We start from the raw sequence: 27,636 nt of genomic DNA, 5'->3' as shown, positions 1-27,636 counted from the left end.
TAGTAAGTAGTTTGAGGAGCTGGACTATTTGGGGAAAGAAACTGTAATACAGTCTAAATGATATGGCTCAGATGCTGCGATACCACCTTTGAGACGAGAGGAGGTGATAGAGCCTAAATCCAAGGTGTGAGGGTTCAGCCACAATGCTGGATGCCTTGCAGAGGCTACATGTGCCATAGGTGTCTTGTATGCAAGGGGAGAGAGACGATGCTGTCCTCAGTTGTCTTAACAAACCTGTGTAGTAACTTGAGGTCCACAGCACTATGGTCCCATACGACATTGTGATGGAGCTAGTCGGGCCACTCTCTATAACACCTCTGTAGATTATGGTGAGGATGAAGGGAGGGAGAGATCAGGCTTAATATGAAATTATGGCTGTCAGGTGCTGCAGCTGTTAGAGCTGCAGTCACCTGAAAGAAATAAAAGACTCCTATATGCCTCCGCTTTTAGCACATGAGCCATTTAAATTTTAAATTTAGATTTTATTCTGATCTCTTTCAGATATTTGTATTAGTAATTTGTATTGAATCTGATTTTTGGCTAATGTAAATCAATTCTTTGTTTCATTGTTGTTGATTTTATTGATTTTATAACCCTTCGTTTTCCACCTGTTTTATTTACTGATAATTATTGCTTGTATTGTATATTTCTTCCTTGTTTTATTTATTGAGAAAGTTCAATTATTATTGTAGTTTAAGTAGTTTTTAAATGTAATTCATTCTTTGGATTTCCTTAAATGAGTTACTTAAAGCTTTAATAAGTAATTTTCTTGGAGCTTGAAAAAAATGTTAAAAAGAAGTGGCCAACCTTTCAGAGGAAATTATAACAGTAAATGCACCAATAAATATTCAGCATTATTGATGCAATTCAGGTTCATAAGACACATCATGCTAATAAAATGTGTCTATTGCAAGGTATTATAAAGTAGACTAAGCAAAAGTAAGTTGATCTTCTGTCAAGGATGCAATAGAGTCAGAATTAATCAGCAGACCAGGAAGTAAACATTCCAAAATAAATAAACAAACTAGGGCTAATACTGACCAATAAAGATTTTAATTATGCTTAGGCTTTGCAAATAATAAGCACCACATGGAACAGTCCTGTCTCGTTTTCTCTTCACTCTGTACACCTCAGACTATAAATATAACATCAGGTCATGTCACTTGCAGAAATTCTCAGATGATGTTGTTCTTATGGGGTGTGTTGATAAAGGGGATGTGACTGAGTATAGGAGTGAGGTAGAGAAGTTTGTTCCTTAGTGTGATGAGAATTGTCTGCAATTTAACATCAGCAAAACCAAAGAAATGGTTATTGACTTTTGTCGCACCAAAGAGCCTCTGTGTCTGGTCACTATTCAGGGAGTAATATAGAGGTGGTCCACTCCTACAAGTACTTGGGGGTCCACATCAATGACAGGTTGGACTGGTTTCATAACACAGAGAAAATGTATAAGAAGGAGATTGTGTTGCTTTAATGTGGGTAGTAACATCCTTCACGTCTTTTACAACTCTTTGATGGAAACTGCAATTTTCTAAACTGTGGTGTGCTGGGCTGTTAACATCACTTCAGGAGAGGCTGACCAAATCAACAATCTAATTAGAATGAATGAATGTCTGTCTGTCAATCAAGGTCCATGTTGTTAGATTTACATTAAGAAAACAATATTACAATTTCCAGACCCAGGTTCACTTCCCGGGTTCTCCTTGCATGGAGTTTGCATGTTCTCCCTGTTTCTTCTGGGTGCTCTGGTTTTCTCCCACTGTGCAAAGACACGCAGGTTAGGTGCATTGGCAATTCTAAATTGTCCCTAGTGTGTGCTTGGTGTATGGGTGTGTATGTGTGCGCCCTGCGGTGGGCTGGCGCCACGCCCCGGGTTTGTTTCCTGCCTTGCGCCCTGAGTTGGCTGGGATTGGCTCCAGCAGACCCCCGTGACCCTGTAGTTAGGATATAGCGGGTTGGATAATGGATGGATGCACATTAGAATTTCCTGCTGTGTCTTTTACTTTAAATAATAATGCTTCATATACAGGACATGACATGTTGTGATTTAGATTAAGAATTTTATTTAAATTGGCTATGGAGCTTGAGTGGAAAGTGTGTGATATGTTAGGGTTCAATGCTTTTAGGTCTGGAAGCTGCTAAGTTGGCAAAGTTGTGCTTTCTCGTTTATTATTTAAGAACACCATTTCTGCTAAAATCAGACCAGTTTCCCAATTTAACCAGTGCTTCATGGACGAGTTATAATTATTTATAAACTGATCTACATTGGTGTCATAGATAAGGAGAAGGGTTTTATAATGCCAATACACCTTGTTGTCCTCTTATTATTGGAAGTATAGGTGCTGCGTTTTTCAAATGTGTGACGGCAAGGGAAAAAACAGATTAAAAGTGATTAAATAAAGATCTGTGATGGTTTCCTTAATATGAAAGATAATTAAGATTTGAATGTCAGCACCAGGAGTGCTAATTAGAACTAATATCTAAGAGTGTGTGGGGCTTTTGACAACTTAAAAAACCTTACAAAGTCAAACTGAAATAGCAAGCTCTTCTCAAGTGTCTCTATTTCCACATCTGGATGAACATCACCTATCCATCTTTCCATGCAGTAAGTTTAAAGGGTGAACTTCATATTTTTCAGGAAATGTTATTTGTTCAATCACAATAAATATAAAACTGTGTTTCAAAGAGATGCATTTTTTAATAATTTATGAAAATTCTTGCATTTTTACCTTAAAGTCAATTGTGGCAGGAGTCCAATGTGAACATAAAAGCCTTAAAACTTAACGAATATGTACACTTTAAATTAGCAAAGGTTTTAGTGTAATAAAACATGCGTTCAGTGTTTCTGAGGCATGCTTGTAGCACCAGAAGTAAATTGGAAGCAGCAAATTATATCAAAGAATCTTTTTAATATCTCACATTAGAACACAATTTAATGTGGTAAATTAATATATATCATGATTGTTAAAAAATAACTTTGACTGAAAAAAAATCCTAGACTTATCCTATAAGTTCAAGTTCAAATGTATTGTTAAGTGATGTGGCAGACAACCAGAGTCCTTCATACCGGAGGGACCAGGAGAGAGCATACTTAGAGTGTTACCTTCCCATGGTCACTAGGTGGCAGCCCCCCTGGGTTGCTAAGCACCCCAGATTCCCACAGGGCATGCTGGGACTTGGAGTTTGTGGACTTAGCCCTTTTGGGTTGTGGGGATGTCACCAAGGGGTGCTGCAGGGACTGGGAAGCCCTACTTTGTTGGGCTCCTGTCTCACCCGAAAGTGCTAATGGGCCTTGCTAACGGGCATTGGACGTTCTTCTGGTTGTTGCATAAAAGAAGCTTCCTGCCTCATTTACAGGAGCCAGAGTGCAGAGGAAGGAGACAAAGGTTGCTGGGAAGAGTGGAGGCAGAGAGAGGTGCTTGTCGCTACCCGATTTGCGCGCGCAGGCGTATTGAAAGCCTAGCATGCCGTAAAGTGTTCACGCATGCGTTATACAGATTGGGCAGAACCGTAAAGTGAGCGATGACGTATTCGTTCAATACGTATGTAATAACACACTCCGCATGCGCTTAATAAAAAAATATATATATACTAAACATTTCGCTTTACGGCATGGATCGGTCTCAACTGCGCATGTTGATACACAACTGGGTAGTACAGTATATTCGTTTCAATACTGTAGTAGTTTACCATAATGATATTATTATTAAATATTCATTGTACGTTCTGTTTTCAGGGCTGAATTAAGCTTGTCATACTCCTTGTTATAAACGTTAATTGTTTATCACTGAGATCCCTTCGTTTAGTTTACATAGCACTTTTTTTTTCAGTTCCCATTGTACAAAGAAGTATTTGACCATTGCATATGTTATTATAGTCTACATATAAAAATAAATGTCGGTTTTAAAAATAGATGTATTCAAGTACTATATTGTCTTTGAGTAACGCAAAGAAATTACTCGTGTCAGCTTTATGTTGTATTTAAATTCCAATGTCAAATAGTTCAGATATATAGCAATACAATAAATAAATAAAGTGTGAACTAAAACTGAGTAATCATATAAAATATGTTCAAAATATTGACAAGATGCCATATATGTTAAAGTAACCAGGATGATTATTGCATAAATGCACAGCAGTATAGATTATTATTGCATTTTAGTAAACAGTCATTACACACACTACCTACATTAATTGTACATGATCAATGACAATGATTTCAGATTGAAGAGATATGAGTTCAATAAGTTTATAGCAGTTTTTTTTGTCTGTTTGTATTCGGATTCAGCGGGTTAGAAAATGGATGGATGGATGGATGTTTGTAGCATACAGATTGATCTGAAATGCCTGCCTGATGGGAGAAGCTCAAACACGTTCTGTCCAAGATGAGTGTTTGCCTTGATGATGTTTTTAGCCCTTCTTACACAGGGAATCTTGTATAGATGATCAAGTGATGGCAGTTCAGTTTCATTAAACGTGCTGTGATGTTTTTATGATCCACTACAGGGCTTTTTTGGCAGGTTTGGTGCAGTTGTTGTACCAGGATGTCATGCAGTTAGTCAAAATGAGTGTGTATATATGTAAAAATGAACTGTTGATGCACTTTTCATCCCTGGAATAACTTTACATATTATTACTAATTATGAAATACACGTGTGTCATAGGGCATCATGGTTTACAAAACTTTGTTTCGTAATACTAGTGGATTGCATAAAGAGTCTTTCAAGAAAAGAAATCTTCATTTCATGTCTAATCCACAAAGCACAACCCCAGCACCATCTTCTGTGATACTATTGCTTGTCTTGTACTCAAATTTAAATAGCTTTTATTCACCCATATAGTGTCTTAAATGCGAGTTAATAACTGAATAAATGAAAAAGGAAATACACTTTTCATGCAAATTTTATTGAATAAATGTTATGAGAACAAAAGTGAACAATGTGAGAACAATGCACCTAAAAAAAAAATTTGTCAAATGTAAAAAAAAAAAAAAATCACCACAGATTTAACATTTTACCCAGAGCACAGAAAATTTAAAGTTACATTTTTTGCTATTTTGATCATTAAAATTATTCCACAAATAACTTCTGTAACATTTTAATACTAATAAAGTCCAAACTGCTTAACAAATACATATAACTTTATGAAACTGCGAAAATACATATACACAAAAAGTACACAAGAGGAAAATTATATACATCTGATGGTCAGATGGCCCTGTTGAAGAACACAAAAGGTCTAGTTGGTCAGAGAAGGTCACAGACTCCCCAGGCCCCTGTGGACATTCTTAGCAAGCATATTGTTGTAGTGTTAATCCAGATGCCACTCCATTTCAAGGGGGTCTTCAGAAATCTTCTCTCTTCAGCACCACAGACAGTTGCACAAGACTTGACCAGGGTGCATGGCAAAGGGCATCACCAGACAAAAAAAAAGCAAAAAAACAATGGTTATTATCTAGTGTAAATCTTTCAAAGTGTATGCAGTTCAAGTCATAAACCATTACAACTGATAGAAGTGGGAATTAAACAGAGGTGAAGTTTAAAAATGGTGTTTTAAAAGTATTTTGATAGGTTTTTCATTTATAGCTGGCATTCTATATTTTTGGTATACATGTGCAAGCTGCTTCACCAGTCCTTTCATAAGCAAATTAGTTGGCAATATTGGTTGTGGATTAAAGATTAAAATGAGGAGTGTTGGGGGAGAGACAGTACCAAATACAGGAAGGGACTAAATTGTTCAGAGCTTTTATGTAATGAATAGTAAAGTACTTTCAAATCAATTGTGAAGGAGACAGCCATCCAGTTTATTAAAGCTAAGGTCAAGTAAATGAGCTTGGAATATGGAGAAAAACAAAATGTAAACAAAACAAGATACATTACCCCAGAATACTTGGCAATGACGCAGTAGATTCAGACCCAAGACTCAAATGAAGGATTCTGGAAGCACTGGGCAGTAGCATCATCTTCTATTCCAACAGATATCACAGCATTCCCTCCTTCTTTAATTGCTGCCCTATCTTTCGATTAAATTCTTCCACTTCACTAAGGCAAGTAAAATATAAAAATAATAAATAAGAATTGTTCAAACACTTACTTCAAACATTCATAGACTTGACTTTTACCCGACACTGTATTCTGGGCCACCAAGAAATAAATCTTCTGCCTCCTGTCCTGATACACCTTGTAGAGCAGCCAGGGCATGGATGATGGACTATCAAAAGTAAGAAAAAACAGAATACAAAAGTTGCTTGCATGTAACTGAAATATGACCACATCACATTATAAGTGAAGGCATACACCAATTACCCAGTAACAAAGCATAAAACCCTAAGAATGTGTTCTTTATTTTGCAAATGAAACAGCCTGGTTTTGTTTCTATTGAAACTCATACAATGAGAAAAACAACAGCTAACGTGATTGCGAGGATTCATACACAGACTAAGATATTGTGATCTAATGTCTGGGGGTGGAAATTGCATAGTCTATTGCATAAGAAAAAACACATTGCTATATTGAAGTGGGCAGAAGACTACAGATCATCTGGTGCACAAATTATTTACATAACAGGCCACCCCAGCGGTCTTACCTCAGGGAATAAGACATCCAGAATGAACTGCACACGATCTCTAATAGGGAATGCTGTTTGTACAGTTCTCAAATCTCTCAAGATATGAGAAAAGGGCATCCTGTTGTTCGTCAGACTCCAGGTACACAGGCACTCGGAAAGATGACTTTTCCTGGAATCTATCCAGCCACTTAGAAGGCTCATTACCACGGAGTATCCTCTGTGTTCAAGAAACAAAAAAAAAGGCCAATGTTGCTTGTAAATGCATTAGCGATAGGTTATTATTATAGAGCCCCCTTTCTCCCCTTATATTTAAGTTAACTTTATCTACCCTTAAATGGTCTCACACCAATCACTTAAGTAAAAAGTGAATGAAATATTACAAGACTAGGTGCCAAGTTGTCCCTGTACTACATGAGTAGCACACCACACCTTTACTGATAGCTATGTGCAATGGCAGTCCAACGTGAGGTGTCCACTTCCAACAGAATCCTTAGATTACAGTTTGGCATCTTTATTGACATGTAGTAACTCTTTAAAATCTGATCCATGGACTTTGCTAATAATTCAGTAACATACCGACAAATGCTGCTGGGAGCCTTGTGCTTCTACAATGAAGTCTACCAGCTTCTTCTCATCTGTCACCCGGTCACTCACAGCTTGCATGTGAGATGGGACAGTTGAAGAGATTTGCCCAGACACTCTAAAAGAGGCTGAAGAGTGCCTTGCAACAACTCAACAGCTTCATCGCTCCAGTAAGCAAACCGTTGGCCATGTCTTGTAAACAATGAAGATAAGTAATTTTTTTGTGTGTTTGAGATAATACAATGAGACACTACAACATTGCAGAAATGTTATACCCCTCTATCTGAAACCTCTCCATCAGTAGGATGCACCACCAATGGCGGATCAACGGTATGTCACTCTGAAAAAGGAAAAGAAAATATATAGTGCAATAATTAGACAAATGGGACAAATACCTGAGCTTTTTTTTATAAGAAATAAGTTACCTCAGTAAACGTAAATCTAGAATGCGTGTGCAGAGGCAAAGGGCGTACTGTAAAATACAAACAGTCTAAGTCATCTTCTCAAACCTTGAAAGAGATTTTGAAAGATGAAAATGTTTGAGTAAAGCAGACACTTACCATTAGCATGAGGATGCCACAACAGTTTCCAGAGGTCTGCTGAGGAAAGTCCTGGAAAATACACAATATTGAATATCTAAAGAGGTCATAAGTGAATGTTGTGAAGAATGCCAATCAATGTGACAGTTGATGTTTAACATTGAGCAATCAACAGACAACACTGTAAAAGAATAAAATCATTTACTTCTAAATGTCTGCCCATCTTCTCAGTCCAAGGTCCTGGGTCAATGCGGCGTGCAATTTGTCTGAAATATTAAATGAAAACACAATATTACAATCCTGCTGTTGATTAAACAACTGTCTCTAGGTCAAACCTTAAAAGAAACTTGTATCCATAGAAGGCGGCCGAAACTGGAACCTCTGGCCAAAGAACAAGGCCGCAATTGTAACCTGAAATCATAGAACAAGGGTGCAACCCGAACCTGTAACCACAGAACAAATCAGCAATATAACCTGCAGCCTTAGAATAATAATAATAAGAAGAAGAAGAATAAGAATAGAATAGAATAAGACAGCCAGTAAGCAAGCTGACCAAAGAACAAGGCCAAAATGGGAACCTGTAACTATGATAAGAGGTCAGAACTGGAACCTCAGACCACAAAACAAGACCACAACCTTAACCTGTAACCACAGAACAAAACCACAACCAAAACCTGCAGTCATAGAACAAGACTGCAACTGGAACATCTGGCCATAGAACAAGGCCATGACTGGAACTTGTACCCATTGAACAAGGGCCATCATTAAACAAGAACGGCAATTATTTCCAAACCTAAATATGGTTCTGTAGGCCTCATCGCCAAAACCATGAGGGCGAAGAGAATCTAAAAAAAATATCTCCCTTTCAGCTACCAGTAAAACCTGAAATGTTTCCATATAAATATATGGTTAACAGTGCTATGATTTGTCAAAATTATATAAACAAAAATATTGTAGTTGTATTTAAGGAATTGAAACTCAACACATAGCAAATAGTGATCCACTTGATCTTGTTGCCTGCTCCAAGCAGGAAACAATATGGCATCTTTCAAACCCAGGTTGTCCTGTAATTAGAGATATAAATATTAACACACAATTATGAATATAAATGAACAAATAAATACTGAACTAGAAACTTACTGGAAAACCAACAAGTGGGTCCACATTCTTGGTTTTCCACGTGGGCACCACATACATATCCACAACATGAATATCTTTCCCCTGTTAAAAACAGAATTAAAGAATTATAAAGAAATAAACCAATTTAGAAACAATATTTAATCCAACAAAAGGTCAGTGAATGAGACACAAAAACAAATTACATGTCTTTGGGCTGCTTCTTGTACTATCTTGAAGCAGGCATTTCCAATCTAGAACAAATTAACAGATTAAATAAATCAATTATGCAAGTAAGTAATCTTTAATTCAAGTTTTCTTAGAAGGTTCTATTAATGAGTAAAAATACCAAAAAGTTAATACACTTACATTGGAATCCATGCACTGGTTTAACCCAAGACTCCAGAAGTCCTCACGTGTAAGACAGATATTTCCCTCCTTGACAATCAGTTCTGCTGAGGGACGATGTGGGTCCAGGACATACTTCAGCTAAACACAAGTAATTATTGTAGAAGTTAATAAAAGATGTTTGTAAAAACACTCTGCAAGCTGGCTGTAAAACCACAATTACATTTCCGTTAAACAAGCAATAATGCAAAGGTGACAGGTCACTTGCCAGTTCATCCTGAAAAGGCCCCAAATCCTTCTCCCACTTATCTCCTAAGCAAGCATAGGGATGATCATTCACTTGAGAAGATATCCAATATTGATGGTCTTGAAGACAGCAATCCTTAGTCGGTCCACGATCTGATATAATAGATTATAAAACAAACTTTTACATTTCATTCTGTCTGTTACAAATAGCAGGAATTTAAAATTTCTCTTCTGGACCAGTTTCTACAGCAACATTCATTGAGGTTAAAACATTTATCCAGATCAGAAACTCAGGTAACACCCTTACTTTCCAAACTGTAGTACGGCCTCAGACGTGAGACATTGAGCTGATGGTGCTTTCCGTCGTCTTTCAGGACTGTAGCGACACCTTTTGAAGAGATGCTGGATACAGTAAAAGGCCCTTGGTGACGGCTGGCAAGGCTTGGTTTCAGACATTGCTTTTTTGGGTTTTCAGAAACAAGGACAGAATCCCCAATATTGACTGTACATGTTTTCACCAACTTCCTTTTATGGTTTCCATAAGACCTCTGTTGTCTTGTCTGTGCCTTCTCAATATTCTTGAGAATCTGCAAAAGCAGGCATTAAACTTTAAATTCTGTAATATTTCATAGGCTATATCGATTAAGTCTTTTGTTGGGCACGAACCTTTTCATTTAAAGCTTTCATTTCTTTAACTCTGGTGTCAATATCTTCTTCTGGATCTCCAATGTCAATAGATTCTCCCATTGGACAGGCGTTTGAAACTTCTGGTAAGCGCGGATGTCGGTGAAAAAGCAAGAAATATGGAGTGTACCTTGTTGAAGAGTGGTTATAAAAAGTTCACCATTAGCACACTGCATTAGGACTAATGAAAGGTCAAACACATTAGAAGATTGGCAACCGGGGCATGTGTACCCCCCTGCCTAGCCGTGTTGATGCCATATACAACTGCAGGAAGATGGAGATCCCAATCATTGTGGCTCTCATTAACATATTTTCTCAGTGCACGTTTGATATTTTGATTTGTTCTTTCATCCTGTTTATTTCAAAAGGATTTACAAACATTTAACAAATAATCTTTTCTCAGTTACCAACAACATCCAATATGAATTAAAGAATTAAACACACACAATTACCTGCCCATTTGTCTGAGGATGGTAAGCACTGGAGACAGCATGCTTTATTTTTAGGACTCCAAAGATATTCTCATTTAGCTGTGGATGAAGAATCAACAGAATTACTTCAGTAGTTCACACAAGGGATAATAAATGGGTTTATAAATAATGGACTTTCAAGAAATGTTTCCATTTAAAATGAAAAGCATTTTTTTTTTCCCCAACAGTACCTCGTTGACAAACTCTTTGCCTTGGTCAGTAATGATCTTCCTAACCATGCCAAATGTGTACAGCTTCCCTATAATGGCTGCAGACACTTCACTCGCTGACTTAGACTGTAGAGGCTCAGCAACGATCCACTTTGTGTAGAGGTCAGTCATGGTCAACACATACTTGTTACTTCTGGCAGTTTCACACATTGGGCCAAAGAGATCCAGACCTACCACCTCCCAAGCTTCTTTCACCTGATAAAATATTTGCCTTTAAATCTTTATCCTCATTCGATTTTATTTCACAAACCTGGAGCCCACCATTACCTTGATGGAATGCAAGAATGGTACCATGGTCTTGATGGGATCATTCAGCTGACAGCGGTGACAACATCTCGCCTAAAACAAGAGATACAAACTGAATGAAATTTTGCATCATACGCTTACTTTGTAGATAAGAAAGAATTTAACACTTAAAGCTACAATAGATTTGGAAACAACTTTAGTAATGCACAAAGAAATTAGGGACAGCAGCAAGGATAACAAGAATACTACAAAAAAACAAGCATTTTATGAAGGAAAATCATCCTAAACAACTAGCTACCAGAGGATGATAAAACAGGGCTATCGACGACTTAAGTCTTGCTACGGTGCAAAACCAACTTTGTGAGGGTGACATCATAATTATTACTCAATTGGTCTCTTGGCAAGGAAGGAACAGAGGACCACCTAGTCTACTCTTTGGATTACTAGAAAAAATTTCACACACACAGTTACCTGCCCACTTGATCCTTTTAGACGCACTAAGGGTTTATGAGAGAACTGTAAAATTGGGCATCATTTTGAAAAGACAGAACAAACTGCACCAGTCCTCAAAAGAAGAACTGAAGTACAGAAACAGATACTTTAAGGAAACTGTATGACTGCCTGGTAATTGTATCTCAGCTGTAGGGGTCTTGCAAAAACATATGAGCAACATTTTAATATGAACCAATTACTCTGTTTCTTAGTATAAGTCATGATAATCTACAACCTGAGGCAGAATCGTTAAATGTATCTCAAGATTCACACTGGAGTATTTTTAAAACTTACCCAATTAGCTACATCGTTTGTAAGAGTTGGCCAGAAATAGCCAGCAATAGCTCTGTTTCTGGTTCCTCTCACACCGTTATGGTTGCGGTTCCAGGATTATCATGACACTCCATTAGGACAGCTCTCTTTTGTTCTTCACTCATAACAACCAGACGAATGTATTGTCGGTTTGGCCCGGTGTAAAAAAGTTGGTGGTCTGTCAGAGAACAAAATGATACATTCAGTCATTATTCTTAACACTGATGAATACTGGGACTTATACTTTTAGGTCACTGGACTTAGAAGGTTAAATTTACTCTATGAATTAACTTTTCTGCTCCGTTTACCTTTATTAACACTCTGTGGAGGGTTGCGGCACGGAGAGGGGTTTAATGAAAATAAATAAATAAATAAAACCACAACTATAGGTCACAAAGAATTACTTAGCTACACAAAATATTGCACTAACACTGCAATAAAAAGTAAACATAAGGCTTCTTAACAACAATTCTTTAGAAAACTTTTAGCATTCGTTAGTGAATGCTAATTTACTTCTCTGTTTAAAAGAACTGTAAAATTTAGACACCTGAATTGAGATGCATCTAGGCAGTTCAGATTTTCATATTCCCAAAAAGAGAAAACCTACTAATCCATTAATCAAGTATATATCGGTAAGTAACAGGAAAGTCCACCCAAGCAGTTTTTTTAATAACACAATTAAAAGTTTTGCATATTTCAAAATATTCATGCGTGTTCATTGAAATTACCAGCCTCTTTAAAACGGTACATTTGGTAATATTCCAATTAGTAAAAAAAAGTCAGACAATACTAAATATATCTAAATTATATTACAGTATATACTGTATTCTCAAAAACTGAAAAGCATTCAATAAACATTACACATAGTACCTTTAATCATAAAACTCACGGACGCGCGTCGTATTTCACTTCGCTCTCTGACCGTTAAATTGTTGCTAAATTCTTCCCGTAAAAGATATTCTTTCAAGTTGTTGTAAAATTGAAAAGTCTTCATTTTTTCAAGAAGTGAAAAGTATTCTTCTTCCCGAAGAAAAATTCAATATGCTCCTATTCTTCTTTATGGCGTTCTTCTTTCTCCTTCTCTCTCGAATGGTGGAAGTTATATTTGTTAATGCAGACCGAGAAATTTAAATCCCACAGTAACTTTTTTCTCGTGTGTAAAACATTAGACATGCGCAGAACAAATCGGGCAGTGTTGTGAAATGAATTTTAATTAAGCAGAGAGCGCGTGCGCGAGACAAATCGGATGGGGACTCATGTCGCAAAGTAAAAAAACGCAGATCGGACAGGGTCGTAATAGTAAAGCTCTGCGCATGCGCGTGCAAATCGGGTAGGCAACGCAGATCGGGTAGCGACAGTGCTGAAGAGAGAAGGAGAAAAAGAGGAGAAAGAGTGCTTCAATACTGTGCCGGTTTTGTGACTGTATTGTACTTGTGCAGTGGGAAACTGTTACAGGGAAGAGTTTCCCGAAATTAGTCCTTGTGCCTGAGTCTATCTGTGTTGGATGATGTGGAGCTGAAGCACCCCCTTCAAGCCACAGTGTACATATCACAATGTAATTAATAACTATGTGTATTACACAGACTAGTAACATATAATAATATAATGGTAGCAACAACAAAGACAATTGATTTAAGTCCATACATTAAAGGACGGGAAAAACAGTACATACAAAAACATCTGTAGTTCTCATTAGATTAGATAAACTTTATTAATCTCAAAGATAAATTCAAATGCATACAGCAGCAGAAACATAAAAAACAAGATACAAACTCTCAAGGATGCAGCCATTCAATTAATCAATAAATAAATACATGAACATTTTGCAGATATTTCAAAATTAACTTATATGTCTATGAATATGTCAGGATTAGGATTGAATTTCCTGATAGCACTGGGCAGAAAAGACGCCCAGAGGCACTTTGTGGTGGAATGAGCCTGTGGCTAAAAGTGTTCCAAGAGTGCACCTTTTTGAGGGAATGGAAGGGATTTTTCATGGTGGTATCCAAATTTGCCACCATTCTCTTTTCCACAGCAGCTTCCAGTGTATCCAAGGGTTTGATCTGTGAAGAGTTTTCGTAATAAGTTTATTCAAGTATTATGTTTCTTTTGTGCTCAGATTGGTTCCCCAGAACCACCTCCAGCAGCTTGCTGCATACATCAAAACACCGCATCTTCTTAGCAAATACAGTCTGCCCTTGCCGCTGTGTTGTCAGACCACTCCAGTTTTAGTACGAGTTTGAGCATGAATGGTGATTGAGTAATCTAATGAACTGTCCCCGGATCTAGTAATGCAAGTGCTAATGGTCCTGAACCATTTCCTAGGATTAACGAAGGAGCTACTTTTTTTGCTTTAATAATTTAGCACTTTTATGTGGCCAGGTTTTTGACTGTTTTTCCTCTCCACAATGCAATTATTCTGTGGTTGTTTAATTACCACAAGTTTTAGCTGAGTAACTAACCTGTCTGACTGATGGAGCATTCAGCTGCAGCTAAGTTTACCAAAGTCTATAAATGAACTGTGTGACAGATAGAGGGCGTTATCGCTCCCTTGAACCCTCAGACAATACGTCAGACACAAGGTAAAAGTCCAAATATTGACTTTATTAACAAAGTAATGTTCACAAAGCACCCTCCTCTCCACAATACTCATACAAATACAATACTCAATACTCAATAAACACTCCACCTCTCCCTGACGCGTTGCCACCCTTCCACCCAGCTCAGCTCGCCGTCTGGGGATTTCCCACAGTCCTTTATATTCCCTGACCCGGAAGTGTTTTAATCCTTCAGTCCATGTGACCTCCTATCGCTTCAGATAAAAAGTCTTCTTTTTCATCCTGGAAGTACGTCATTCCCTCTGTCGCCTTGACTAAGACATACTTCCGGGTTATAGGTGAATCCACAGTCTCTGTATCTTCCTGCAGTGTCCCCTGGGTGTCCCCATGGTATCCAGCAGGGCTGTGATGAAAAACTCCACTGTCCATGATGCCCTGCTGGAACTCGGGGCACCTCTATGTTGCATGCAGGGCTCCACCTGGCGGCCTGGGGGTATTGGCCAAGATGAAAGGCCGGCCATATCCCACAACTGTTCGAATAAACTATGGTCTAATAATGTGAGGGTACAGATACGATAAATCCATTTAAACTAAATTTTCCTCCAACTTAAGTCAAACGTCATGCATACAGTATATGAGGGTCTGCTACAATAAGACAAGTTTGTAATTTAAAGTAAAGTTTCATTGTTTAAGCCCTAATCTGAGTTTTGGTGGTGCAATGGTGCATAGGTGCATGCTCTTTAAATCTTTTAGAAATTTTGTGTGGTCTTAGTATATAAATTGTATTTAGATTAACTTTCCTTTTAGAAAATAAATTCCAGCTATATGACCACGCTAAGAAAACGTATTATGGCTATTCATTTCATCTTTTACAACCTAGGAGAATTCTTCAGCAATATACCCATAAATGCAGCCTTTTTACGAGTAGTTTTATACATCAGGATTTCATATTTACATATAGAGCAACTACATTGCTTCACATTAAAAAGGCCACTGACAGGACACCAAAAATATCAGAAGATTTATGCAAGAGCTCCTTGGATGGCTCAATATGGGCAATGGTGTATCTATTAATAGTGACACACTAAAAGTGATTTGTGAATTGTCAGCTAGAAAATATACACCCACTGCAACTTAGGAACCTATCAGACTCTGTGTCAAAAAACCCTGACTGGAGAAACTAGGTGCATAAGGTGTAACAATGCTACCCCTAGTTTCCCCAACTGGAAACCCTCAAATCCATGGCTGCACCTTGACATTCTGTCCTTAAAAACTGCCAACAGAAATGGTGACAAGACACAGCCATGATGGAATCCAACAGCAACTGTAAGTGAATTTGACCTAATGCCAAGTATTCAGACAAAAAAATCCCTGCATTCATATAAGGGAGTGAAGAGCATGCAAGAGCAGCCCTTGTTACTCCATACTCCTGCCGCACCTTCTACAACACATGCTGATGGACATGCTTTTTCCATATCCACAAAACACGTTTAAACTGGGTTATCATACTCCCATGCACCCTCCTTTAGCTGTGTTATTTGAGAAGAGCTGGTCTACTGTTCCACGGCCAGGACAGAATCTACATCGTTCCTCCTGTATCTTTTGTTCAACCACCAGACGGGGTCTTCCCTCCCTTGCTTGGGAGGTTGAAGATTGTTATCCATCTGTAGTAAGACCACACTCTCTGATCACCTTTCTTAAATATATTACGCTCTTGGTACATACATTTAAGTGATTAATATATGTGCTATGGGTAGATCTATTTTTCATGTCTTTGCTGCTCTGTTAGTCTTATTAATATCAAACAAAGCATTTCTTAAGATCTTTAAGTGCCTGCTGAACATGATAGAATGCTTTCTTGGATGGAAGAATGTCTAATTTAACCCAAATCTCAGGGGCTCCAGAGACACATTTTGTTTGACTCGCCTGGCTCTTGAAATCTGCAATACTGACATATCAGACTTAGCATTTTGCAATGATGAACTTATTTATCCCTCAATGTTCTGGGCTCAGTTTGGTGACTAGTGTTTGTTGTAGCTTTTCAAACTTCTCTCTGACTGTAACTCAAGACTTATTCTGTGATCAAGTAGGGGGTACTGGTTCAGGTTGCTCACTGACTACAGTTTGTCCGTGTTAAACTGAAGCACAATAAAAAAAAAAAAGGTCAAAGTGATTGTGCAGGTCATTTCTGACTTGGGTGGAAGTGCTGTAAACTGAACATCTGGCTCCGAGCCTGTGCTGCTACTCCTGCAGCTTTTTTAGTTTATGCAATATTAAGTTCATCTCAAGCTGGTAAGGTTTTCAGGAACCCGTATTTATGCGCTTCATTGCCTTCCTGTTGGGAGGTCAATTAAACTCCAGCCAAGCTCAAGAATGCAGCACTCTACCAACATGCTGAGCTGTCCTCGCTCAGTTCAAGTCAAGATATACACGCCACTTTTCACTTAACATATCAGTAAATGAGACCGGATACATCACACAATTTTTGAGGAAGCAAATCTGACTGAAAACTAAAAATGAGAAGCATTTCATTTACTATTATAACGTGCATATGATAATAAACATGCACCTTGAACTTTCTGGAAATTTCCAGGAGCTGAGAAAAATGCATTTGTTGCCAAAGAGAGTGTCATCAGCAGCAGTCTGCTAGACTCTAAGATCGCTGGTAGGAAACACTCGTAATATTATTAAATGCAGACTAAACTGGCGGTCAGTAGCACATGCAGCTAAGGTGTTAATGCTCCCTTTCTTCTGATTGCTGCTGCACAACTAGCAGAATGGGAAAATAAAATAGTTAGCAGTAAGGACTTCATTAATTACCAAATGACCTTTTCTTACCTTTAATTTCTAAGGTATTTTACAAGCTTTGAGGTACGATGAAAAAGTAATATCTGTTTGTCTGTGTGTTTGCCACACAAAAATCCAGGCTGGATGTTTTTTGGGAAACTGGGGTACATTTGTAGGAAATCCCAATTTATTATTATTATTTTTTGTCTACTATCATGAATGACAATAATGTCTATGAATTCACAACAATCGATAATTCAAAACTCTGCTATCTGAACACTTGGCTAATCGCTCAGGTTTTTTAGAATTGAAAAATCTATGTCTCATTTACAAATACCATTAAGCACCTTTAAATTTAAACCATTTATTTGAATCCAGAAATCAATAAATGCCATTGTATGATAATATTAAAAAATCAGTAAACCTCTTTCATCTCGCTGACAAAAACGTCTTTTGACTTAAACTTTTTCTGTTAATTTGTTATTTATATTCTTAGCACTTTATTTTTTAAGGAACATGACCATATGTGACTTTTGGATTTGTTCATTAGTTTGAGAAAGTTATTCAAATTTTTTGTTGCTTAATTTTCAGTATGTCACACCACCATGTTGGAGCTTCAGTATTTAGTTTAGAGGAGACACTGCACTTTTGCTAAGGAATGCCTCCCAGGATGCACTACATGTCATGTTACAAAAGCTCGACTATAAAATGTAATAGAATACTTCAGCTTGCTCTCAGAAATTACACATTTGAACCTTAACAATGTTAGTCTTGAACACGCAGAATTAGGTCTTCTGGTTAACACTTCATTGCTTCTTACAAGAACAACAACAATATTTATTTATACTGTATAGAACATTTTCATACATATGATGTAGTGTGAAGTGCTTTACAGGATGAAGGAAGATAAAAACGACAATATAAAAAATAAAATAGAATAAAATTAGGCAATACTAATTAACATAGAATAAAAGTAAGTTCCAATGGCCAGTGAGGACAGACAAAACAAACAAAAAAACTCCAGGTAGGCAGCTGGAAGGTGAGCCCCAAGAAGGGTGTTTGGCCAACAGTCGGTCGGGGCAGAAGGAAGCAGTCGCTCCAACTGAGTGAGCAAGGCGCTGGAGTGACCCGTTGAAGGACAACAGGCCGCGTAAAGTCGTGAAGGCAGCGGGAGTCAGGAGGCTTGGTTGGTGAAGTCCTTGACGTGAGCGTCCTGGTCGTCAAGGAAACCAAGTCTTGGTCTGGGTTGAGTGCGCGACCGAAGCCAAAGATCTGGAGGCCTCCAGACCAGTCGAGCAGAGAAAAGTTCAGCAGCTGAGAGGGCGACTCCCCTGTTGAGAAGCCCAGACGGGGGAAGCAGGGGAGCTGCCAGGTAGAGAAGTCACCTGGCTTGTTTTTAAAAGACTGTTTCCTACATTGTGTTTTAACCTCGTTGTTTTTAGAAGATTCTTCTAATGGATTTTAACCCCCACGATTTTACAACTGTTTTATGGATTATTTATTTATTGACTTATTGAAGGCACTGCACTTTCTTTTGAACACCTTGTTTTTGTTGATTGTTTAATAAAAGCACTTTGCACTTTTGCATCATCCCCTTGCTCCATTGTTGTTGCCTCACTGCTAAGCTCATAGGTAAAATTACCCACGGTATAGGGTTCAAGGGCTCCCAGACAGATGATGGGAGCATGCAACCAACCCGCATCATCACACACCTCCACAGAAAACCAGAAAAAGTAGTGGTTAGTACAGATTATGGAGCCACCATGAATGATGATAATTAAATGCATATGCAGAGTATCAGGATTAAACTAAAATAAAGCCATGAGAAAGCCATGTTAAAATAATGTGTGTTTAGCAGTTTTTTAAAGTGCTCCACCGTATTAGCCTGGCAAATTTCTATCGCTAAACTATTCCAGATTTTAGGTGCATAACAGCAGAAGGCAGACTCACCACTTCTTTTAAGTTTAGCTCTTGGAATTCTAAGCAGACACTCATTTGAACATCTAAGGTTACGATTTGGAATATAAGGTGTCAGACATTCCGATATTTAAGATGGAGCGAGATTATATAAGACTTTGTAAACCATAAGCAGTATTTTAAAGTCAATTCTAAATGACACAGATGACCAATGTAATGACATCAAAACTTCTCCATTTGGTTCATACGGTTTATGACATTCTCATAGTTTTTTTTAGCAACTCCAGGCAATTCCTGTTTTCAGTTCACTTATGGTTTAGGCTTCTGGGTCTTGCGTTTAATAGCAATAGTTGGGTATTCTAGAAAACTGCTTCTGCTCTAGTTTCTTGAAAACACACACACATTTCCCATTATACTTTTTGCAACATCTTTGGAATTGCTCACAATCCACTGTGCCAGCAGACAATAGGAAGAGGTTGACTGGAATTAATGGAGCAGGCATGCCAAGTCTGTGCTGTGTTATTTGGAGTATTTGTGACTGCCATAACATGAAAACCTAGGCATTGGCCTGATTAGAAGTGTGAAGTTATTTTTATTATAGAGTTTCATTTTTCAGATATTGTTTAATGGGACATAACTTCAAGCTAAGACATTCTAGTGGGATGTAATTGATGTTGCAGGTGCAGTAAAGCACATTCTTCCAAGAATCAGTTCTGGTCGAAGCCCACTTAGAGCCCTAGGTGGGGCCGATGGACATCACCCCTCCTTGTCCATAGTGGGTGTAAGGAGAGGGTCTCCCTTGTCCATAGTGAGTGCCACTTTGTGTGTATACTGCATACTTTAGGGAGTGCATGGCCCAAGGTGTACAGAGAATGTGCACTTTTACTTTCTTAAAAGAGTGTCCTCTCCGTACCATCAGAGTTTGGCAACCCTTCAAAAAAAGAAATGGCACCTCTTAGTTGTACATACAATTGATATTATTGTAATTCTTCTATGAACCAGGGGGAAGGATGGGTGTTCAGAGCATGCATCTCCTAACATTCATAAATGGCGCCCCTGAGATAGCTGTGCCCTAGGAAGCTGCGTAGGGGTTGACCAGCTCTGCCCAGAATAATCTATTTACAATACCTGTTTGATTTCACACACTCCAGTTGCCTATCAGTGTCAGCTTTGCCATAATAACTAAGGAGATACTTTTAAAAGCAGGTAGCAAGTATCAACTTATTCTTAAGGTGCTTCTCTTATGTCCAGCTTCCTTTTACATACTTAGTTTGTACATGTTGCATAAATTAAAATGTATTTTCCCAAGCACCACTGCACTGAGAAATCATTACCTGATCACCACATGTGGCCAAAAATGTAGCCATGTTTTAGTTGTTTTGAATATTTAAATAGTATATCATTGGCAATAAATGGCACATGCACTAACAGGTGTACTGTAAAGTGACAGAAATTCAAGATGATTCTAAGGGCCTCTGACTTCATCCATTTTTTGGCCAGTTATTGTAATTGCAATAAAAAATATGTCTAAATTCAAAGCCAATGGTTATGGTATTTTCTTGCCAAAAAGCCGCTATCCAGGCAGTCACTACATTGTACCCTCAACCCTCTCAGCTAAACCACAGAGGTTTCATCCACACATTTGCTAGCCAACACATATGCATATTAATTTTGTCTAAAATTAATTGTTGATGCCAAAGACTGGGAATCAGAAAAGAAAATAGAAAAAAAATGTGAAAGTTGGACCCCCAATTTTTCTCAAAGACAAGTCAGTTTATTAACATTGGTTCATTCTCCATATGTGGTGCAAACAAACCAGTTAGCAGGGTTGTTCAGCCTAACTCAACAAGCAAAAGATCAATAAAATCTAATTAGAAGCCAGTTTGAATAAATCGTGCAGACATATGCCTATTATTAAGTAATCCAAAGGGAACTGGCTATATCACAGTAAATAGAAAATGACACATTTTTGTTGCTAATGATTTAAATTTTTTTTTTTTCCACAAAGCGTATCTGTGAGCCAGTGCTTAATTTGTGCTGGAGCTGACCAGAGTTCACCTCTAGTTCCTCTGATTGTGAGCCCTCAAGCACCTCCAAACATGCTCCGGGACCTCAAAATCGACATGAAATATTTGTTGTCAGTTTTTTACATGCTGTATTTAAATAAACAAAGTTTATTGCACAGACTTTATTAACTCTTTAAAAGTAAAAGTTAACATTACAACTGTTCTATTTTATAACTGATGCAAAAAAAAAAAAAAAAAACTGGAAGCTTCACAAATCAAAATAAATTGCCAGGAAAGTGTAGTGAGAAAAAAAAAATCTGGTTACGGCACAGCGGGTGTGGATGCTGATATGGAAGCTGAAAGATGTAAGGAATGGCTGTGAGCCAAAGCATTGGGAATGAAGATGCATCGGATGAGGAGAGCAAAAACACCAATATGAAGTGCTTCACAGTGGAAAAACGTAAGATGGCAAGATATGAATAATTAAATACAAATTGTGTGTCTCTAAACATATAAACAAGACTGATATCATGCACATACAGTATTCGGCTGATGTCGTAATTCAATGTTAAAAGCACTACACCCCAGTTCATAAATTACCTTTGTCATTACATCCCATTCTGCTTCTGGGCAGTCACTATGAGCACCAGCACCCCATCATTTTCACTGCCGTTAGCTAAATCTATTTTGTCCTGATGCCCTGGTGTCCCGCACAGATGCAGCTTCAGTGATCCCTTTGACCCCACAACCCTTTCCCCAACCCTAAGCTGAAGAAGGTGAGAAGCTATTTTCGCTGGGTTTGACACAGCGCTAACCATGGTCCTGAAGCTAATGACATGAATTTCAGGATTTGGTCAGAAAGTTAGTTTATCGGCATGATGAATGTTTACTTTGAGACCAAATGTAGCTAGTTATTTTAATAACTGAAAGTATGGTGATATTATTATATAGTGTAGAGTTTTGTATTATATTTTAGGGTAGCACAGCATGCATAATTTATACTGGGTTTACTCTTTATATGCAAACAGAGAGGAGTCAAGATGGAGTGTGGAAGTGAGCGAAGAGATGGAAAGTGGTGTAGATGAAGAGCAAGTGAGTCTTGGAGCATAGAATTTAAAGGACAAAGATGAGAAGAAGGATATATTTAAATTATGCATGTGGAAAAGTAAGTCACATATCGAGAGTATTGTGAAAGAATGTAAGACGAAAACTATCATCTGTTGGCTAAGAATTGTGGCAAGCAAAAATAACTGATATGGACAGGGAAGATCTTGGGTAACATATCTATCCTCAACAGAATTCTTTCTATAGTCAAGTGCAAAAATTGCTTGTGAGTTAGTCTTTAAATTTTTTGTAATTCATTATTTGAATAGCATTTTTAAAATCATATAACCTGTGCAAAGTTATTTTTAATTTGATTGCATATGGATAGAACTTCTACAAAAAGTGCTAAGTCTTCATTTTAGAGGATCAGACCAGTTGTTTGAATTTATTAAGCAACAGTAGAATCCCGGTTAAGACAGGAACATTGTAAACGATGAACATGCATCGGTCCGGTGTTCTTTATTTCCAAAATTTATAAGTAGACTTAAAGTTGGAATTATTATCCTTGTTGATGTTGTGGGTAATGTGTTAAAAGTAATATGTGTAAAAGTAACAAGTAAACAAATGCAATGCTCATTTTGTTGAAGTTAAAATACCTGCTTTACTTAACCCATGGGTGGGCAATGTCAATCCTGGAGGGCCTCTGTGGCTGCAGGTTTTTGTTCCAATCCATTTTCTTAGCGAGAACTCAATTATTGCTGATGATGCACTTATTACTCAAGTCACTTTAGCGGTTTTGCTTGTTAAGGTTCCCCACCCTTAATTGCTTATTTCAGTCTTAAACAGCTGCATTCACTGTTTTTAATGGCTTCTTATTAGCAGAAAGATGTAAATGACAAAACAGCCAGCAGTTCTCCATCCAGCATGTTTCCATTTACATCTCTGTGTGTTCATCATGCACTGTTTAATTTAATAAAAAAATGTGACAGACTGAAAATGATATGTTTGAGGCTTCAGCTCATTTGGATGACATCCATGAAAAGGAAAAAAAATCTGCAATATAAGAACCTTACATTGTAGACTAACAAGCCATACAATTAAATAAGGCCTGAGATTGGCAAGGATTAGTTTCTAATTAAGCAACTGGCTTGGAATGAAAACCTTTAGCTACTGCGGCCCTCCAGGACTGACACTGCCCATCCCTGGCTTAACAAAACAGGTATGCCTTACTGTATTACTATAGAAGTGTATTCCCATCACTCAAAAAACATTACTGTGTTATTTCACAGAAGTATTGCATTTTTTTACAAACACATCTGCTGCTGTTGGTGTAACACTGTGGATGTACATGCTCTGGTGACAGCTAGTGAAGAACAGAACAAGCACCTGCGGAGTGTGCAATCAAGTGAAAGGAACAGCACAAAAGTTATAAGTATACATTTAATCCTGCATGTGCTGAGGGGTAAATTTAATCGGCTAAGTTTAGGGTCACAGGGAGCCACTGATCATTGCAGAGGGACTGGGTGAAGACAAGAAGCATACATGGTGGGCATTACGCCAGTCCTTTTGTAGAGCTCAACTGCACAGCCAATCAGAAGAGTGTGCTGCATGTAATCCAGTAGAAAAAAAAAAACATATAAAGTGTCAGTTAAATTTAATCCAGCAATTTGATACGTTTTGAAACAATGTGATCGGGTGCCACAGCAGTCGATGTTTATACCGCAAATCATCAGGGGCTCACATTGGAGATGAAAAAAGGGGATGAATGTGATTTACTTTACAACACATGAAGGACTAACAGTATTAATAAAACACAAGTAAATTATTACATTTTGTACATTTTCTGGTCAGTTTCATAAAGGTTCATGTATGGACTTAGGATTTACAAATGCTAGCCAGTGAAATATGCAGTTTTCATTACAAACGCAGCAAAAGTAATTCACTGTTTGTAAAGGATTACATTTTATAATAAATAAATATACAGTATATTTAGTTGCTTTTTTTTGTAAATAATGAGAAATTAAGCTACTTTTAAAAGTGACATTCCCCAACACTGTATTTGAAACATTCAATAGGACGCCATCTTCAATAATAAATGGTATTGCCTGTGCAGTGTTTTTAGCTCTTGATCTGTTCTTACAAACACAGAGACCATGCATTACTATTTAATGGTTTCAAGTGTCACCTTGCCTGTTTTTCATTTGTGAGTAGTGAATTGGAGCAAAATGTTGAGATATACTGTAGTTTGAATTCTGCAGCAGTTTTCTGCTTCACTTTGTCACATTGTGCTTCAGTTCTGAAGAAAATTCCAAGACCTCCAAGACAAGTTCCTTCACTTTAACACTTCAGATGTGATGCTTGGGTCAAGCTGTCTGGTTCCAGAATAGAGAAAATGTGTGAATTAAATGTCGAGGAGAGAAAGAAAGCAAGCTTTGCTCACAGTATATGAATGCATGAGGCCGCTACGTTGGAAGCTTTTAAATTAGAATTGACTGGTTATTGTATCCCTTGGCGTCCAGTGACTTTTAGTCTTTGGGCTTCATAATATCTGTTTAAGCAAAGCCAAAGTCTCTGAAGGAAGGAGAAATGTCAGGAATCTTTACTCATTCACTGGCATTTAATGGGCTGTAGTTGAAAATACCAGATGCTGAAAGTTAAGTGTCTTGCAGCTCTCCACATATAAATAGCTCTGCAAGGGCCGCAAGGAAATAATTAAAATGTGCACATATTAAAACTGAAATGCACTTATAAATGAGCAGTACACCAATGTCTGAATAAAGGAAGTCTTTATTAGTTTATCTTTTGTCAGAATATTTTTAGAAAATTCTGCAATGAGGTGGGTCTGCGAGCATCAGGCGTAGAGTTTTAGTGATATGCTGCCAGTTTTTGTACACTCCTCAGTCCCCCTAACCTCAATGATCAATATTGAATTCATCAAACAAAAGTGCATGTACTTCAGATATTCCGCTAACATTTCCTGACCAAGAGGCCTCAGGTGCGTAACCAAAGAAAATGGTTTGGTTTAGGTTTATTTGTCATATATAGGTTAACACAGGGTCAACATACAATGAAATGTGTATGACGAGAAAAACAAGTCACTCAGCCTAGATCCAATAAAGCTAAAAAATAATTAAAAAATAATAAAAAAAAAATGTACAAGTTAAAAATAGACTAGCTATATAAAATAAAATGTGTACATTTTAAAAGAAATTATAGAGCAATATGAGTTGAATGAGCAGCAAGTACAAATGACAGTTATTGCACAGATAATGTTTTATAAGTACAGATGCATATTCCATAAAGTGCAGATGCATGTTCCAGTCAGTATTCAGAGTGTATGCAGGTACAGTTTGTGTGTGAGTAGTGCAATGTACTGTAGATGTAATGCAATGTGGGTGTAATGTAAGTGTATGTAAGTGTTCAGGTGTTTCTGTTGAGGAGTCGAATGGTCTGGTGGTAAAAACTGTTCTTAAGTCTTGTAGTCTGAGAAGCCAGACTCCTGTATCATCTGCCAGACGGTAACAAGGAGAACAACTGGTGCGCTGGATGGCTGTGGTCCTTTATAATGCTGCTTGTCTTATGTAAGCACCGATGGAGGTACTAAATGTCTTCAATGGCAGAGAGACTCTTGGCCGTGATGTGCTCTGCCGCCTTCGTCACTATCTGTAGTGATTTCCGGCAGCTGGCAGAGCAGCTCCCATACCAGACAGTAATGCAGCCCGTCAACAGACTCTTGACCACACTTCTGTAAAGGTTTGAGGTGATGTTGGCATTCACGCCAAACTTCCTCAGCCTCCTCAGGAAGCAGAGCCGCTGGTGAGCTTTCCTGACCACTGGGTCTATGTGAAGGGTCCACAAAAGATCCTCGGTGATGTTTACTCCGAGGAACTTGAAGCTGTTAACCCTTTCAACTTCTACACCGCTGATGTAGATGGCATGGTGTTCTCCGCCTTGCTGTTTCTGATAGTCCATGTTCATCTCCTTGGTTTTGCTGACGTTAAGAGACAAGTTGTTATCCAGGCACCAATTACTCAGTACCAGCACCTCCTCTCTGTAGGCCATCTCATCGTTGTCAGTGATAAGGCCTATGATGGTTGTGTCGTCTGCATACTTGAAGATGGTGTTTGTGCCATGTTTTGCAACACAGTCAAGGGTGAACAAGGAATACAGGAGGGGGCTAAGCACACAGTCCTGCGGCACTCCCGTGTTTAAAATGGGAAGATGAAACAGCTAAAGTGCTATTATTCTACAACATTAAAGAAAATATGTGAAGAATTACCCAGAAATGAAAAATGACATAGCTCTCTCACATTTATCTTGTTCCCAAATTATGATTGATTATTTGTAGAATGAATGTAGCAGTTTTGATGTCACTGTCTCAATACTTATGAAGAATATGGTGCCTGTATATAGTGTGCCAGCTGGCATGATGGCATTATCTTTAGTGCATGTGCTTCGGAGCTTGTGAGTCCAGAATTCAAATCCCAACCCAGTCACTGTTTTTGATTTCAGCATATTTTTTCGAAAATTTCTTGAGCTTTTCCTCCAATATTCAATTGATATATGTGAGCTATGACACAGCTCTTAATGTCAAGCAATGCAGTCGGACACGGAGAGCTATAGCCTATGACAATTTTTAGGAGAAGCAAGTAAATATATCACAGGTTTGTGTAAAGGGTGGAGCTAACATGTGACATTTTCATTTTACTGCTATGCACAAGGCACTGAAAAATGTTAAATATATTTATTTATTTTTACATAATGTTTCTGTTTCAAAATTGTGTTTTGCCTGGAGCACAAGGTGAGAAACAACTCTGAACTGCACTCCTATTTATCATATTAGTGTTCAGTCCTGATATCACTCCACGATCTATCCCAGGTCACATATTTTGCACTGTGGCAACTGCTGAACTATAAACCCACAATGTCTGGATTCCAAGTGCCCTCAGAAACAACTTTAAAGGATTAGCTATTTGTGAAGTGACTGTCCGTAAATATGGAAATCGGAATGCTTTCTAGGTCTTTCTCTCACTCAGATTCCACCATACTGCACTGCACTGCCTTCACACTCCACCCATCCATAGCGCAAATCCTATCAACTACCCCAATTTTATTGCCATGGTCTTACACCATGACACATCCCAGTTTTCACATTTGCACCATGGTAACTTTCTGGTGGTCAGCTGTAAACCTGCAACATTTTCCTCAGAAGCAGTTTATCAATAGTGTGAACAATAACAACAACAACAATATTTATTTACTAGACATTAAGCCCGTTACAATAACGGGTGCTAGAACAGTAGTGCATAAACATTAGTAGGAAGAGTCTATATTAAATGGCAAGGACCTTGACCTTATTCTGTTTCTTGTCTTAATTTATTATTATTTTTTTTTTTGTCATAAATATTTTTGCAAGAAGCCTAAAGTAAACTAATAATAAAAATAGAAAAGTATATGACAATACAGTAAGTATAATTAATATTGCCTTAGTG

General features: G+C 37.9%; 2 protein-coding genes across 4 annotated transcripts in view; one reads left to right on the top strand and one right to left on the bottom strand.

The window, feature by feature from the left end:
- Positions 1-27,636, top strand: part of dlgap3 (discs, large (Drosophila) homolog-associated protein 3) — an 828,395-nt gene that overhangs the window by 327,696 nt on the left and 473,063 nt on the right. The gene's annotated exons all lie outside the window — the stretch shown is intronic.
- Positions 4,885-7,275, bottom strand: LOC120517272 (PWWP domain-containing DNA repair factor 3A-like). The gene is made up of 4 exons (XM_039739476.1): positions 7,144-7,275; positions 6,586-6,784; positions 6,122-6,210; positions 4,885-6,041 (listed from the first exon to the last, which is right to left on the bottom strand). The coding sequence occupies exons 2-4, from the start codon at positions 6,766-6,768 to the stop codon at positions 5,981-5,983; spliced, it is 333 nt and encodes a 110-aa protein (XP_039595410.1). The 5' UTR covers positions 6,769-6,784; positions 7,144-7,275; the 3' UTR covers positions 4,885-5,980.

This window comes from Polypterus senegalus, chromosome 17 (assembly GCF_016835505.1).
Source record: "Polypterus senegalus isolate Bchr_013 chromosome 17, ASM1683550v1, whole genome shotgun sequence".
NCBI lineage: Eukaryota > Metazoa > Chordata > Cladistia > Polypteriformes > Polypteridae > Polypterus > Polypterus senegalus.
Note: the sequence above shows the minus strand (reverse complement) of the source record. Positions and strands in the feature narration are given on the sequence as shown.